The sequence below is a fragment of the Phymastichus coffea genome, unplaced genomic scaffold, assembly GCF_024137745.1.
Source record: "Phymastichus coffea isolate CEN01 unplaced genomic scaffold, Cenicafe_Pcof_1.1 PCOF00007, whole genome shotgun sequence".
Lineage (NCBI taxonomy): Eukaryota > Metazoa > Arthropoda > Insecta > Hymenoptera > Eulophidae > Phymastichus > Phymastichus coffea.
Genome location: NW_026706818.1, coordinates 5,863,832 through 5,879,652, shown reverse-complemented (window position 1 = coordinate 5,879,652; position 15,821 = coordinate 5,863,832). Strand labels below are relative to the sequence as shown.

Here is a 15,821-nt window from a genome sequence, read left to right as displayed (position 1 = left end):
TTTTCCTCTGTTTTTCTCTATCTTTTTGCTTAGATATTCACAGTTTACCTTTTTCTCATGTTTCATATACACCTTTGCTATTATGTATTTCCTCCCTCCGATCTTTATTTCTTCTGCTATTACCTCACTTGTCCTTTCTTTCTTTCATTCAACTTACTTACTCATCTCTTTCCTCTCTCTTACCGCCATTATCCCTCCCACTATTTCTCTCCCCCTTCTTCCTTCCCTTCTTGAGTCTCTCCACTCTATGTTATATCCTTTCAGTTGCTTCTCCACCCCAGTTTTTGCCCTTGCCTCTTCACCCAAGTTTCCATTAGCCCTATTATATCGAATTCCCTAACATATTCCCAGTCGTCTTCCTTCAAGCTCCTAGTCCACGCCACGTTCCAGAACAGTATCTTTACTGCTTTTATTCCCTCTCTCTCCCTTCCCTCCTTTCTTTCTCTCTTTTTTCTCTATTGTTTTCGTAACCCTTCCGTCCTTTTTCCTACCATTTTTTCTTCTTTCTCGCTTCACCACCATTCTTCTTTCTCTGACTTCACCCCGCTATGCCATATCTTTATCTCTTTACCTTTACTATTTATTTCTCTTGCTATCCTTCTTAATTCGTCTCTTATTTTTCTCTGTTTCCACATCCAGTCCTGATCTATAAAAATATATTTCTGCCCCAGCTTCTTTTTCCTCTTCATGATCCCTTTTTTTTTGTTCCTATGAAGCGCATCTAATTTACCACATCTTTTTTCTTCTTTCTCTCCGATCATCCCTCCTCGCTGTCCCTCCTATTCTTTTCAGATTCAATAACTCTTCTTTCATTTCTAGTTTCACTCTTAACCAGTCCTCTGTCTCACTCTTCATTTCTTCACCCACCTCCTAAGTCTGTCACTATTATTTTGTTTATCCTACTTTCTCTATCCATTTTTTCTCTCATATCCTCTATTTCTTTCTTATTGCCTACTTTTAATTCTCTTTGCTTCCCGTTTCCTCCTTCTAAAATTTCTTTTAGTTTCACGTACTCTTCTTCCAACTAATTCATCCTCTCTCCCCATTTTTCCTGCAGTTTCTTTTCTCTAAGTTCTGCTTTTTCCCTTTCTTCTTTCGTCTCTCTCCTTCTTTCTTCTCTCCCTCTCTCTCTCTCTCTCTCTCTCTCTTTTCTTGTTCTCTCCTTACTTTTCCTATTTCTTTCTCCTATCTTTCGTCTTTTCTTTTCCCCTCTGCCTCCGTTCTTTTCCATTATATCTTATGCACCACTACTTTTTCCCATTTCTCTTATCATGTAGTCCAATTTGTCCCCCCTTCCCTTCCATCTCGCTCTCCTTACTCTCTCATTTCTCTTCTAATATTCTCCTTCAGCCCTTCTACGATGTTTCTCCCCCTTACTACCTTTACTCTTTTCTTCTTTTCCTCCCCTGGGCCTTTCTTATCCATCCTTCCACCTTTATCTTTTAATTTTTCTGTCGTCATAAATCTTTCCATCACTATCCCGTACGTCTTAATTCGTCTCTCTAATTCTGCTCGTGATCCCACCTTTATTCCCTATCTTACTTTTTCTATCTCCGCCTTTATTTCTTACCGCCCCTCCTCTCTACCTGCCTTTCCCGCTTCCTGATTTTCTCTCTTAACCTCAACTTTTCTTTTTTCTTTATTCCTTTCTCTTTGCTTTTTCGTGCTCTTCTCCAAGCCTCTCTGTCTCTCTCTACTCCACTTCTCTTCCGCCTCCACGCTCTTTTCACCTCTATCTCTCTACTCAAACACTTTTCCACTCGAACTTTCTCACCAAAACTCGCACTCACAGCCAAGATACGTCCGCTCCCTTCCACGAGTCGAAACCCACTCCAATAATTAATATATAATTAATTGAATTAATTAAATTAATATGTAATTGTTTAATTTTTTATCAATAAAAAATCTGAATAAAATACAATGTATAATTAACTAATATCTCCTACGTAATTTATAATATTAATTATAATATATTATAATATTTACCTATATACAGGGTGTCCTATTTGAACTTTCATAGCTGAATATCTCGGAAACAAGCCCAGAAAGCTAAAAAATGATTCATATGAGTTTTTCAGGATCGAGCGGGCCATGTGTTGACAAACTTGGATTTGACCTTGAAAGCGACCCGTCAAGGTTATATCAAGATTAATATTATTTTTGAATAAGAACCGTTATTATTGACCGTGGATTCGGATTCCTCGTGAAATCTATGGTAAGATTATCTAATATGTATAGGGACCCGGAGCCGCCCACCCTCCAATTGCCCCAACCCCCAAAAAGGTTATTTCCACGTCAATGTTGTTTTTTCAATGGAAACTCCTATATTTTATCTTATTTATACAGATTTCGATTCCTTGTTAAAATCTACGTTCAGGTACAGCTACGAGGGTCGTTTGAAAAGTCCGTGCAAAAATAAAAACTGCTTGATTTTTTTTAATAAATCTTTTTTATTTTTCAACATAGTCTCCTTTTAGGCTTATACACAACGCTGCTCTAGTTTGTTAATCCCTTCCAAATAATAGGATTTGTCCAAGTCGGTAAAATAGGCATTCGTTTCTGCAAACACCTCCTCGTTTGAATAAAATCTTTTCCTCGCCAGCCATTTTTTCATATTAGGGAACAAATAGTAGTCCAACGGAGCCAAGTCTGAAGAGTAGGAGGGGGGGTGTGGAACGAGTTGGAACCCTATCTCCATCAGTTTTGCGGCCACAACTGCTGAGGCGTGAGCTGGCACATTATCGTGGTGGAAGAGGACTTTTTTGTGGGCCAATCGTGGACGTTTCTCTAGCAACTCGGTTTTCAAACGATCCAATAACAATGAATAATATTCGCCTGTAATGGTTTTACCCTTTTCCAGATAGTCGATGAAGATTATTCCCTGCGAATCCCAAAAGGCATTCGCCATAACCTTCCCGGCCGAAGGAATTGTTTTCGCCTTTTTCATAGCAGATTCCCCCTTGGTAACCCATTATTTAGACTATTCTTTGGTCTCCGGAGTGTAGTGATATATCCATGTTTTATCTACAGTGATGAAACGACGCTTAAAGTCTTGCGGATTTTGCTGGAACAGCTGCTAACCATTCTTGCAACACTTCACACGATCTCGTTTTTGGTCAATCGTGAGCAATCGCGGCACCCATCTAGAGGATAGCTTTTTCATATACAAATGTTGGTGCAAAATATTATGTACCCGTTCGCTCGAGATGCCTACAGTACTAGCAATCTCACGCACCTTCACTCTTCTGTCAGCCATCACCATATCATGGATTTTATCAATGATTTCTGAAGTGGTAACCTTAACAGGGCGTCCTGAACGTTCAGCGTCTTTTGTGCTCATATGGCCACTCCGAAAATTTTGAAACCACTTATAAACCATTCTAATCGAAGGTCCACAATCACCATAATGTTTATCAAGCTTCTGTTTAATCTCCTGAGGCGTTTTGCCTTTGAAAAAGTAATGTTTAATCAATACACGAAATTCTTTTTCGTCCATTTTTTTACAACCACTCGATTTCTTTGATTGAAACGAATGTAAAACGCAAAGTAATTGGCCGATCTGGCTGAAACTTGGTGTGTGCTCTTCCAAGATATGCCACTAACTGAAAATAACCTTGTTACGCACTAGTAGCGCCATTTCTCTGACTTTGCACGGACTTTTCAAACGACCCTCGTACATGCCTGGGGTACGAATAATCTCCCTAATTATAAATATAATAACGCGTGATCTTAAGACACGCGTACACGGATATATATATATATATATATATTTAGATATAATATATATATGATAACACTGATATTAAAACGTCCACACACACGAATTAACTCTGTGGGGGGGGGGGGGGGGGGGGGCGAGGCGCGGGGCGTCGTTCTAGTTGCTTTTTGGCTGTGTGACTAATATATACAATAAGAGCTACAAGAAGCCGTGGGTCAGTCAACAGAGACTACGATTTATCAATCCAAAGGACGCGAGTTCGATTCCCCATAGTATCTGCTCATTCTGCGATGCATATACACATTGATAAATTATATAAATAAATTACATTCAATTACACATAAATAATTTTTAATATTTAAAATGCATTTCACATTGGGCGGGTGGGGGGCAGGGGCAGAGACTCTCGCACGTGATCTAAGAGTGCTGATCTGATAGCTCATACGCTTGAGATCACTGATCTGAGGAGGTGTTCTTGACCATCAAATTGAGTTTCGTAGTGTGGTGTGGGATCATTAATGATTACCTGAATAGGCCTTATTTTTTTTATCAAAATTTTAATAAGCAAAGTTATGTGGTATTGCTCAGAGATCGACTGCCAAGGCTTTTAGAAGAAGTTGACTTGAAAACGAGAAGAAGAATGTTGCGTCAACAATATGGCGCAGATCCCCACTTTCTGCGAACAGTGCGTCCACATTTTTTAATTAAAATTATAATGGAAAATGGATTGGTGAAGAAAGTTCAATTACTTGGCCATCAGACTTACCAGACATGACATGCTCTGATTTTTTCTTATTGGCTTACATAAAAATGTTTGTTTTGATCAACAGCCATCAACTAGAGATAACATGACGAGTATTCGTAAAGCTTGTGGAGCTATCCTAAGAAAAGTTTTGTTCAGGACGGTAAAGCCCTTTCAAAGGAGGTTAAATTTATGTCTTGAAGCTAATAGAAGAATTTGAGCAATTATTGTAAAGTAATAAAGTGAGAGGCAAGGGAACTCACGTTAAACAAGCATCCCAAAGGAAACATAATCCTATTACGTCCACGTCATTGTTCCTAGGTAGCGCTAAAATTAGAAAATTTTAATTTTTTCAAGATCAATATTTTCATGGTCATTGTTACATTGGCTCTGAATATTCATAATAAAAGTACATTAACTACGATTAGTCTGTCAGAAAATGCAATGAAATAGCAACCACAATATTTCTTAACATTTGACCTTCTAAGGATCATGAAAAAAATTTTGAAATACCATTTCGAACATGTGAAAAAAAATCCACATTTTACTACTTTTAGCTTACAATCACCTTACAGTACCTTAAGAATTTCTCACAGAAAATGATAAGTACTCCGTTGTACAAAAAAAAAAAAAAATTATGTCATAAAATAAGTGTTAAAAATAAGTGTTAAACTTTAATATTCACGGACATAAAATACTTTAGAAGGGTCTCTAAAACACATTTATACGATCAGCGTACGTGGTACCTCCAAAAAAAATTATTTTTTTCAACTCTCAACAGTTAATATACAGAGAGGTCCATTTTCCAGATATCTCTGCCCAGGCGACGTTTAGCGGAATATTTCTCAAACAAAATGTATAGATTCAAAGGAAGGCTTTTTGTAGTAACCTTGCCTTTGTCCTTAAAGATCATTTTCAAAGTCATTTGTTTTTTTTAAATAAAAACCCCTGTTTTCAACTCTGGATTCGGAAAGATCAGGAAATTGTATGTTTAGATGAAATATCATATGTGGGGTTTAGAAAATAACCTCAGGGTCGCATAATTTGTATTTAAAAATATTATAGACAAATTTTAGATAGATTAAACGAGTCATAACAATTTTTAAAGAAAATATTTTTTTATTATAAGCTAATTACATATCAAGATATACGAGGCTTTGTGCAATAATTCTGAAAGGTAACAAAATCAATAATTTCATAGCAAAAATAGGGTGTTACAAAGAAAAAAAATTTAAGGTATATGTTTGAATACGAGGGTCGTTTGAAAAGTCCGTACAAAGTCAGAGAGATGACACTACTGGTGTGTATAGAAGTTATTTTAAGTTAGTAGCATATCTTGGAAGAGCATACATCAAATTTCAGCCAGATCGATTTATTATTTTGTGTTTAACATTGGTTTGAGTAAGAAAAATCGAGTAAAAGAATGGATGTAAAAGAATCGCGTATTAAGTAAAAATTACTTTATTAAGGATAAAACTTCTCAGGAAACTAAACAGAAGCTTGATAAATATTATGCTGATTGTACACCTTATATTAGAATGATATAAAAGTTGTTTGCATATTTTCGGAATGGTCATATGAGCACAAAAAACGCTGAACGTTTTGAATGCCCGGTTGAAGTCATCACTCCAGAAATCAGTAATAAAATCTATGATATGGTGATAGCTGACAGAAGAGTAAAGGTGCGTGAGATTATCATTATTGTAGGTATCTCGAGTGAATGGGTATATAATATTTTACATCAATATTTGGATATGATAAAGCTATTTGCTAGGTGGGTGACGCGTTTACTCACGTTTCACCAAAAACGAGATCATGTCAAGTGTCATAAGAATGGTTTGCAGCTGTTCCAGCGAAATACGCAGGATTTCAAGCATTGTTTAGTTACTGTAGATGAAATATGGATACATCACGATACTTCTGACACCAAAGAATAGTCTAAATAATAGGTTATTATTTCGTTTTTATAGCTTTTACTTATTTTTATGAAACAAAACTAAATCAGGAAAAAAATTTACAATAAAAATATAGCCTACCGTCATTTAGTTATTGAATAAACTTTTTCAAACTTTAAAAAAATACTATTATAATTTTATTCTACTAATATATTCGTCTCTGATTTATTATATTTCCTTCTAGACGGATGCAAAAATGGTATTCGATGTGATTCAGCGAATGGAAGATACAGAACCTTTTAGCGAAGAGTTGCTATTAGCAATGAAAAGACTTTGGGCAGACAGTGGTGTTCAAGATTGTTTTGGAAGGAGCAATGAGTACCAGTTGAATGATTCTGCAAAATAGTAAGTAAAATATGTATTGTGTATTATAAACATATTTTAAATAAAACACATTAAGTATGTAGTTAGACTATTTTCATTTTCATTGAATTGGCAAATGCGAATTGTGGTAAGGGCAATTCTTGGCTATTTCAAACAGTTTAAAACTTCAAATCACCAATTTTGTTCAAAGTTGGTAGACTTGTTATCTATACAGAGGTCAACATCTGTGCAGAGTTTTAGATCAAAATATTGATGAGGGGCCGACTTATCAACTGTTGAAAAAATATTGGACTTTTTTTTATTAATTCGATTTCTCGGAGACTAATAAAGATATGGAAATGATTCTTTTTTTAAAAAACGCGGAAAGAGTTTCACTTTTAAAATGTAAATAATAAAATACCAAATCATTTATTTATGCCACTGTTATAAACAATTTTTTCAAAAAATCGACGATATCTCAATAAAAGATATTTTTTTTTTTAATTTTTGTACCATCGTGTTCCTTGTCATTTTTTACACAAGAAACCGTTGAAAAAATCGAGTGCCCGCTATTAGGATTAAGATAGTACTAAAATGAAACGAACCACGCGCTAGCCGTTCGGCCGCTCGGCCGTCTGCTACTCGTGCGGTTCCAACGTTGCTTACTGCAATTGCCTTCTTTAAAGAATAAATAATTTCATATTCTAACAGTCTATATGTATTTATTTAAATAATATATAGATGTATTAATTAAGTAAGTAATGTAAATGAACTATTTCTTTATACAATCTGATATAATATTGAAATTAAACATTCGCTCTCTGCGTTTGAGCGGGCTTGAGACCGACGCATATTTAGGATGCGGCCGCATTAAAAATGTTTTTTTATCGGACCTACACCATAATACTCTTAATAAGTTATTTACAAGTAATTTTACAAAAAAAAAACCCTTTAAATTATGCGTCTTATTTCAAATTCAGAAGAGTATGAAGTTTTTTTTACTTTAATTTCCGTTGTATTGTCATCACTAACTGGAATGAATGCATGCAGTGATTGTGTTCCTTGTATAGTAAGAGCATCTTTTAATTGACTATACATGCTACTTTCAAAAATTTCATATTCTTCTTGACTACAGTAAATAAACGTAATTTTAGGCATAACTTGCTTCGCCCATTTGTAAAATTCTGCAGAATTACTTATGTAAAATTAAATTGTTTGATTCTACTGACAGTAATAATTGTAAAATAAATAATTAAGACTAGGCGGGCCATACTGTCAAATAAATTGTTTTTATTATGTTGACGACGTTTCGGTTACATTTTTGGTAACCCTTTTCAAGTCTCTACAACATTTAAACATGTACATAAATTTTATTACAGATCATTTTTGATGTATAGTATTTTTTTCTTACACAATTATATTAATGCTTACCAATCATTTTTTGGACGCGCAAATATTATCACATTGTTTTTGTTAAAAATTAACAAAGTCAGACTTAAAAAGTAATTTTCATATTTGCGACGTTATTGCGAGATAGCTCAATTAGCCCGATTAGCTCAATACTAGCCGACATTGTTTTAACTGACTTAATTAAAGATTGTCTAATCTGTTGTCCATACGAAATTCTATTTTGGAAAGTTTACGTCGATGATGGATTGGCTTGTGTACGAGAAAGCGAGATTGACTTGATTTTGTCTTACTTAAATAGCTATGACATTAATATCCAATTTACAGTCGAAAAACCTAACAACAATACTATTAACTTTTTAGATCTATCTTTGACAATTACAGACGATAGATCAATAATTACCAATTGGTTTCATAAGCCAACACATGCTGGCATGTACTTAAATTTCCTTTCCCACACTCCTCTTCAACAAAAAATCGCTACTGTTTACACATTAGTTGATAAAGCTGTAAAATTGTCACATAAATCATTTCACTATCAAAATTTAGATCACATTTGCTCTCTTTTACAAGCTAACTACTATCCATTACATTTCATTAAAAAATTTATAAAAATTAGATTAAAAAAACTCAATAATTTCAATACTGAAACTCCAGAAACCAACTTGCCCAAAAAATCTGACTTCGTAGTTCTACCGTACATTAAACATAATGATATAACTATCAAAAAAATAGCTAATAGATTCAATCTAAATGTAATCTTCAAATGTTGCAATAAATCAAAAATGTTCAATATTAGGGAAGGATCCAATCCCAAAAATGTATAAATCCTGTGCAGTTTATAAGATAAATTGCCAAGATTGTGATATGTGTTATACAGGACAATCTAGTAGAACAGTATTAACTAGAGTGAAGGAACATATTTCGGATTGTATACATAATAGAGATAAATCAGCTCTTGTTATGCACATGAAAGAAACAGGCCACAATTTCAATTTCGATCACAAAAATATTAAAATTTTAGACGTAGAACAATCATACTTTAAATGTTTAATTTCAGAAATGATCTTTATCACAAAATTTAATAGCGTAAATAAAATACAAGACACACAAAACCTAAAATCTGTGTTTAAGAATCATATCAGTAAATTGCTTTAAACTCTCCTTTGTATTACTATACCGTTATGGACTGACCGGTTGATTGTCATTCTCCATAATAACATTGCAACATAAGCCTGATACTACTCTATTACAGTCCGAATGTTTTCAGTCACTCATTCACTCGCAATAACGTCGCAAATATGAAAATTACTTTTTAAGTCTGACTTTGTTAATTTTTATTGTTAATTTTTTCCACTCCTGATGTTTGATAATTATATTAGTAATCTTGATCTTAGGAGTCGTCCCTATAAATAAACTAAACACTTATTTTATCATAAACGTTTCGCAATTTTATTTATTGCCACCTCAGTACATCTGTTGAATATATATATTATTATAAATAAATGAATTCTTTCAATATTAATATTGTATTATAATATAAACATACGTTTTGTAATGTAGATAAAATTGAATAAATTAAGAGTTCTTCCGCACATACATGGTCTGTTATAAACATTACACTTTTAATTAAATAAATATTAATTTTTCTGTCTAATAATAAATATAAAAATAGAATAACAATCTTTTGTCAGTTAGGTAAAAATATAGTTTGTCAATTGGGTAAAAACACATCATGATCAGCAAATTAAAAGCTAAGTAACTGTTATGTATATAATGACATATCGTACTGTATATGAAATAAAAGAGAAAGACAGCGAGAGACACAACAAGAGAAAAAGTGTACTTGACGAGTGGGGGAAACACTGGAAGGAAAGGGAATTAGTGATGTATTGTAATAACTATGTTTATTTTTCGTACTGAAACTAAGTAGATTTTATGATGTTGAGTATTCTTGAGTATTGATTGTTTAAATATTTTGTGTCTTCCTGTGAATTGATGGTATTATCCGTAATTTTAATATACACCGACTCTGCGATGCATCTCTTTCTGTAATCAGCTTCTAAATGCATGATTTTTGCATTCTCCCAATCAAATTCATGTTCTGGATTATTCACGATATGGGCCGGTATAGGTAAAAGTTTAAATCTAGAGTTGACTGGATCTTCAATAGTTTTTTTCACGGAATATTTATGTTCACTAATTCTATTTTTGAGAGCTCTTTTGCTTTCACCGATGTAATTCGATGGACATTGTTTACACTGAATATTATAAATTGTGCCTGTTTTTTCCCATTTCTTTAATTTATCTTTGCCTAGACCAATAATATTAGATAGCTTGCTTGTCATTTTTGGTACACATACAATGTTACTCTTCTTTAATGATGATTTGCATTTATAGAAAAATTCTTCTTTAAATGGAATTGGAAAGTAAATTGTCGGTTTATCGTTATTGTTTTTATTCCGTGTATTGTTATGACTATATGTATATTTTCTAATGCGATCTCTGATGCACACATCAACAAATTCCTCCGGATAGTCATTGTTATATAACATGTTTCTTATAATAGATATATTATTGTCATGGTGACTTTCATCAGACAACAATATCGATCTATCTATCAAGTTATTAACAATATTCTTTTTTTGTTTTAGTGTGATTTGAGTTGTAATTTAAAATACGTCCCGACATAGTTGGTTTTTGGTACCAGTTAGTAATAATCCCATTATTTTTTCTAGTAATTGATAAGTCTAGAAAATTAATAGAACCATTAACCTCTGTCTCATAAGTAAATTTCAAATGTGAATTATAATCATTAAATACTTCGAAAACACGATCAAAGTCAATGTTTCTGATGCACATTAATGTGTCATCCACATATCGGTAATAAAAAATTGGATTAATATTATATTCTTCTTTCAGAAAAATCAAGCATTGTGTCTCCAAATCATCCATGACTAGGTCTGCAAATAATGCTGATAGTGGGTCTCCCATCGAAGTTCCAAATATCTGCTTATAATTTGTATTATTGAAACAAAAATATGCATTGTTGAAAAGAAAATTGATAGTTGTTATGATTTCGTCAAACATCATCAACGATTTTCTATGTAATTTTTGGAACCTCTTGTATATGCTATTAAGAATTAAATATCTAGGTATACTTGTAAATAATGAAACTACGTCGAAAGACACCAATATGTGGTCCGATGGGATGTGAATGTTTTTGATACGTTCTTTCAATTCATAACTATTTTTAATGTGTGATCTAGGCAAGTCTATGGATTCTTTAAGAACTTTACTAATTAATTTTGATAGGAAATGCGTGGGAGTGTTAACTGTAGATACTACGGGCCTGAGTGGAAAACCATTTTTGTGGATTTTTGGAAGTCCATATGCTCTAGCTAGATTTGTATGTGATTGCGTTAGAAAAAATTGGTTAATATGTATGTTTGGAAAATATTTTTTAATATAGCCTTTGTCATTAAAATTTATAAGAAAATATTGGACATCTTTTTGCATTTTGGTTAATGTATTATTTTTTTCCCAGATTATGTATGTACTATTGTCTGACAACATCAAATTCATTTTTTCAATGTATTCGTTCTTGTATAAGCATACCGTTATGTTGCCTTTGTCAGCTCTAGTGAAAAAAAGGTTGTTATTATTTTTTAAAAAAATATTAGTGGCTTTGAGCTTTTTTTTGAAGTCTTTATCAAATCTTTTTATATGTCTTTTGTTGTTAAGACTGGACTTTATATTATTAATCAAATTATTCCTAATATCATTAAAGGAGTTTTCCATGTCCTTATTATGTTTATCTTGTTTCCACTCAGAATAAATTCTAAATTAGTAATACTGTCTATTATATCCGTTCTACTAAGATCATTATGTATGTTATGATTAGGGCCTAAAGATATTACCTCAATTACCTCATTCGGGATGTATGTGTCCGTAGTGTTTTGGACCCAATTTTCCTTATTATGATTATTTATCTGACGTGTGTTGATTTGTTAATTTGTTAATTTATCTGATTTGTTAATTTTTAACAAAAACAATGTGATAATATTTGCGCGTCCAAAAAATGATTGGTAAGCATTAATATAATTGTGTAAGAAAAAAATACTATACATCAAAAATGATCTGTAATAAAATTTATGTACATGTTTAAATGTTGTAGAGACTTGAAAAAGGTTACCAAAAATGTAACCGAAACGTCGTCGACATAATAAAAACAATTTATTTGACAGTATAGCCCGCCTAGTCTAAATTATTTAGAATTACTTATGATTTTACCGAGCAAGCTTTCTCGTCGAGCTAATCTTTTTATACCTCCACCAATTCCATTACATGGACTTTTAACATGATAACTTGCAAAAAAAAGCCACTCTGCTCTAAATAGAATAAATGCCGTAATATCGAACTAAGTTTAAAAAATTTATTCTATTTTTATATTGGCTTCCGGCACCATCACTAACATAAATAATTTTTTTTACAGTATTTTGAAATGTATTTTTGATGAATTCAATTAAATTTTTTTGATATTTAGCATAAATTCTTTTTCGTAAGAAATTCAAAGACTTTTAAAGACTTCTAGAATCTATTACAAATTGGTGTTTATATTTTCTACCATATATTTTTGCATATACGTCATTCTCACGCCCGATCTAATGCACAGAGCAAATGTTTCATTCAATGTTGTGTCAGATTTATATTACTTATATTACTTTACTTATATTACTTTATATTACGTTATATTAAGTAAATAAGTCATCAAAATTTAATTTAAATTTAATTACTTATTTAATTAATTAATTTATATATTATTTAAATAAGTACATATAAACTGTTAGAATATGAAATTATTTATTCTTTAAAGAAGGCAATTGCAGCAAGCAACGTTGGAACCGCACGAGTAGCAGACGGCCGAGCGGCCGAGCGGCCGAGCGGCTAGCGCGTGGTTCGTTTCATTTTAGTGCTATCTTAATCCTAATAGCGGGCACTCGATTTTCTCACCGGTTTCTTATGTAAAAAATGACAAGGAACACGATGGTGCCAAAATTCAAAAAAAAAAATATCGTTTTTTGAGATATCATCGAATTTGTGAAAAAATTTTTTATAACAATGGCATAAATAAATGATTTGATATTTTATTATTTATATTTCAAAAGTGAAACTCTTTCCGCGTCTTTTAAAAAAAGAATCATGTCCATATCTTTTTTAGTCTCCGAGAAATCGAATTAATAAAAAAAAGTCCAATATTTTTTCAACAGTTGATAAGTCGGCCCCTCATCAATATTTTGATCTAAAACTCTGCACAGATGTTGACCTCTGTATAGATAACAAGTCTACCAACTTTGAACAAAATTGGTGATTTGAAGTTTTAAACTGTTTGAAATAGCCAAGAATTGCCCGTAATGTAAAGCGAGAAGGATTCAGGATTCATTTAATGTACGAACAGTAGTTAGACTAACAAGGAAAGATACCCAACCCGAACTCACCAATTTTGATGATTTTGATACATATTGTAGAACATAAAAAAATAAGAGACGCGTATTTTTTTTTATCGGCTAACTTTCACTTTTAAGGGGTAAAAACCTCCCCTAAAGTTAACCCCCCAAAACGCGTTTTTTTTAATATCTCGGCTTGAAATTAATATTTTTCAGTGGAACATATTGGAAGTTATTTCTTACAAAAAGAGCAAGTATTTCATGGTGATTTGAAGAGTAAGGATAGCATCCCCTATTTTTTAGGGGTTGAAAACATATTTTATGACATGATTGTGACATGATGATGACGTAATTTGTACGTCTCTAAGTACACTATCAATCATGCGTTAAAATGTACTTGAAAAATTTTTTAGGCCGAAAGGCATCCTTACAGAATAAAAGTCACCGTATGGAATTGAAAAACCAGTTTTATGGCGGTCTTTGAGGTGAAGTAAGACTTGGTGAAATCCTGATGTCATATCTAGAATACCGTACGAGTAGATGGTCGACACAAATAGTTGAGATAGGCTGTTGAATTGGTTGGGAATAGGGTAGGAATTCGCTTTTGTTTTCTTATTTATTACACGGAAATCTATTATGACTCTCCATTTTCAGTTATGCTTCGGTATTACTAGTAAAGATGCGTTATAATCAGTATCAGAAGGTTCTACTATTCCTGTCGCTAATAATTTCTTTACTACTACCTTCACTACTTCTTGCATTTTTTGCAATATTAGGTATTGTCGAATATTCACAGGGATGCATCTATGGCTATTCTATGGCATGTTGTATTAGTTGCTATTAGGTGGTTGTTTGATAAGTGAAAGGCTTTGTCAATTTTTTGTACGAGTCTATGAAAGCGCTTTTGTAAGTCGTTTGGGATTCCGTCGGTATCAATCAGGCTCATAATCTCGTCTACTCGACGAAGGTTAGACTTCGGGAGGTAGATGAGTATAATTTAGCGAAAAAAATTTTTCTTCGGAATAATAAACGGAGTCACTTTCAAGTATATGTTTGACATTACCTTCTGAATCCAATTTCATCACTGACAAAGTGTATACCTGGTTGTATTCCATTCCTCCATCTAAGACAATCACGTTTTCTTATGACTGATCTTAGAATAACAAATTGTTCATATGGAATCTTTTTGAACCGTAGCTGATTTGGATTCATGGGTCTTGGCTGATGTTTTAGACCATCATTAGACTGAATGGACGGTACGTCTTTGTGTTGACACTGTTGAGGATGAGTTGTTGGGATGGGTTCTTACGTTGTGTTCTGGATGTGTTATGGATGGTTCGTCTAAACTGGTGCTGTAATCATCTTATTATTTAGCTTTTTGTCTGGCATTCCATGTTTTAATCGGTCACGTTCTTGTCCGCTTTCATTGCGTTGTTGAATAACTCTTGTAGTATTATGTCTGGTTTCATTTAAAGACGACTTTGGAATACATGGTGGAACCCGTCCCTGAATCCTTCGATGGTCTCACTATTAAGCTTAGCCCTTTACATCAAAGTTATTTCTCTGTCATTTTATGATCGCGTAACGTCAGCAATACTGTCTCGGATATCCATTACTCGTAGAATGTACTCTAGTATGGGGTCGTTCTTTCGCCGTACTAAGGCTACCAACTCTTCTCGGTGGGTATTTATAGTTGTATTTGAGGAAAACACTTGTTTGAATTGTCACTCAAAGTCGTCAAACTCCGTGAAGATCAACCCATGTATAGCTGCCTACGCCTTATCTTCTAGTTTGTTAATAAGGAGCTTGATCATTGGAGACTGAACGTCTTGTGGTATTAGACCTTTTACACGGCGGTTCGCTCGGATGAATGCGTGTAAATTAGTACCCTCTAAACGACGAACGTTAGCCAGGATTTCTTTAATCGTCAGAGTAGAAGACAAACTATAAGGTACTGTGGGTGAAGCTTCGAATGGCTTTGGTCGCGGTGTGTGATAAAAGGATAGTCGCTGTCATATTCAAGACAGGAGGCTACCTGGTAAACCTGAGGTCGCAGGTATTTGTGTTGAATTAATCAAATTTTAGTTTTGTGTGATCGAGGCGGTCGAATTTTCCAACTGATTATATGCTGCGCGCAGTGATATAATGTGTCTCTCTAGTTCATAATATTCCTGTTTTCTTTGTCAAGAGCAGCGGTAATCTTTTGCGCGAATTTTTCCGCTTCCTCGTTGACGCTGGCTTTTTCAGCA

At 33.4% G+C, this 15,821-nt stretch overlaps 1 protein-coding gene across 9 annotated transcripts in view; it reads left to right on the top strand.

Moving 5' to 3' along the window:
- Positions 1-15,821, top strand: part of LOC131668951 (guanine nucleotide-binding protein G(o) subunit alpha) — an 853,882-nt gene that overhangs the window by 442,253 nt on the left and 395,808 nt on the right. For all 9 annotated transcript variants that reach the window (XR_009302331.1, XM_058943493.1, XM_058943510.1 and 6 more), the window contains one exon: positions 6,600-6,760. Coding sequence is in view for 8 of the 9 variants with exons in the window: in XM_058943493.1 (XP_058799476.1) it covers positions 6,600-6,760 (161 nt within the window). In the remaining variant the exon portion in view is untranslated. The remainder of the gene's footprint in view (positions 1-6,599; positions 6,761-15,821) is intronic.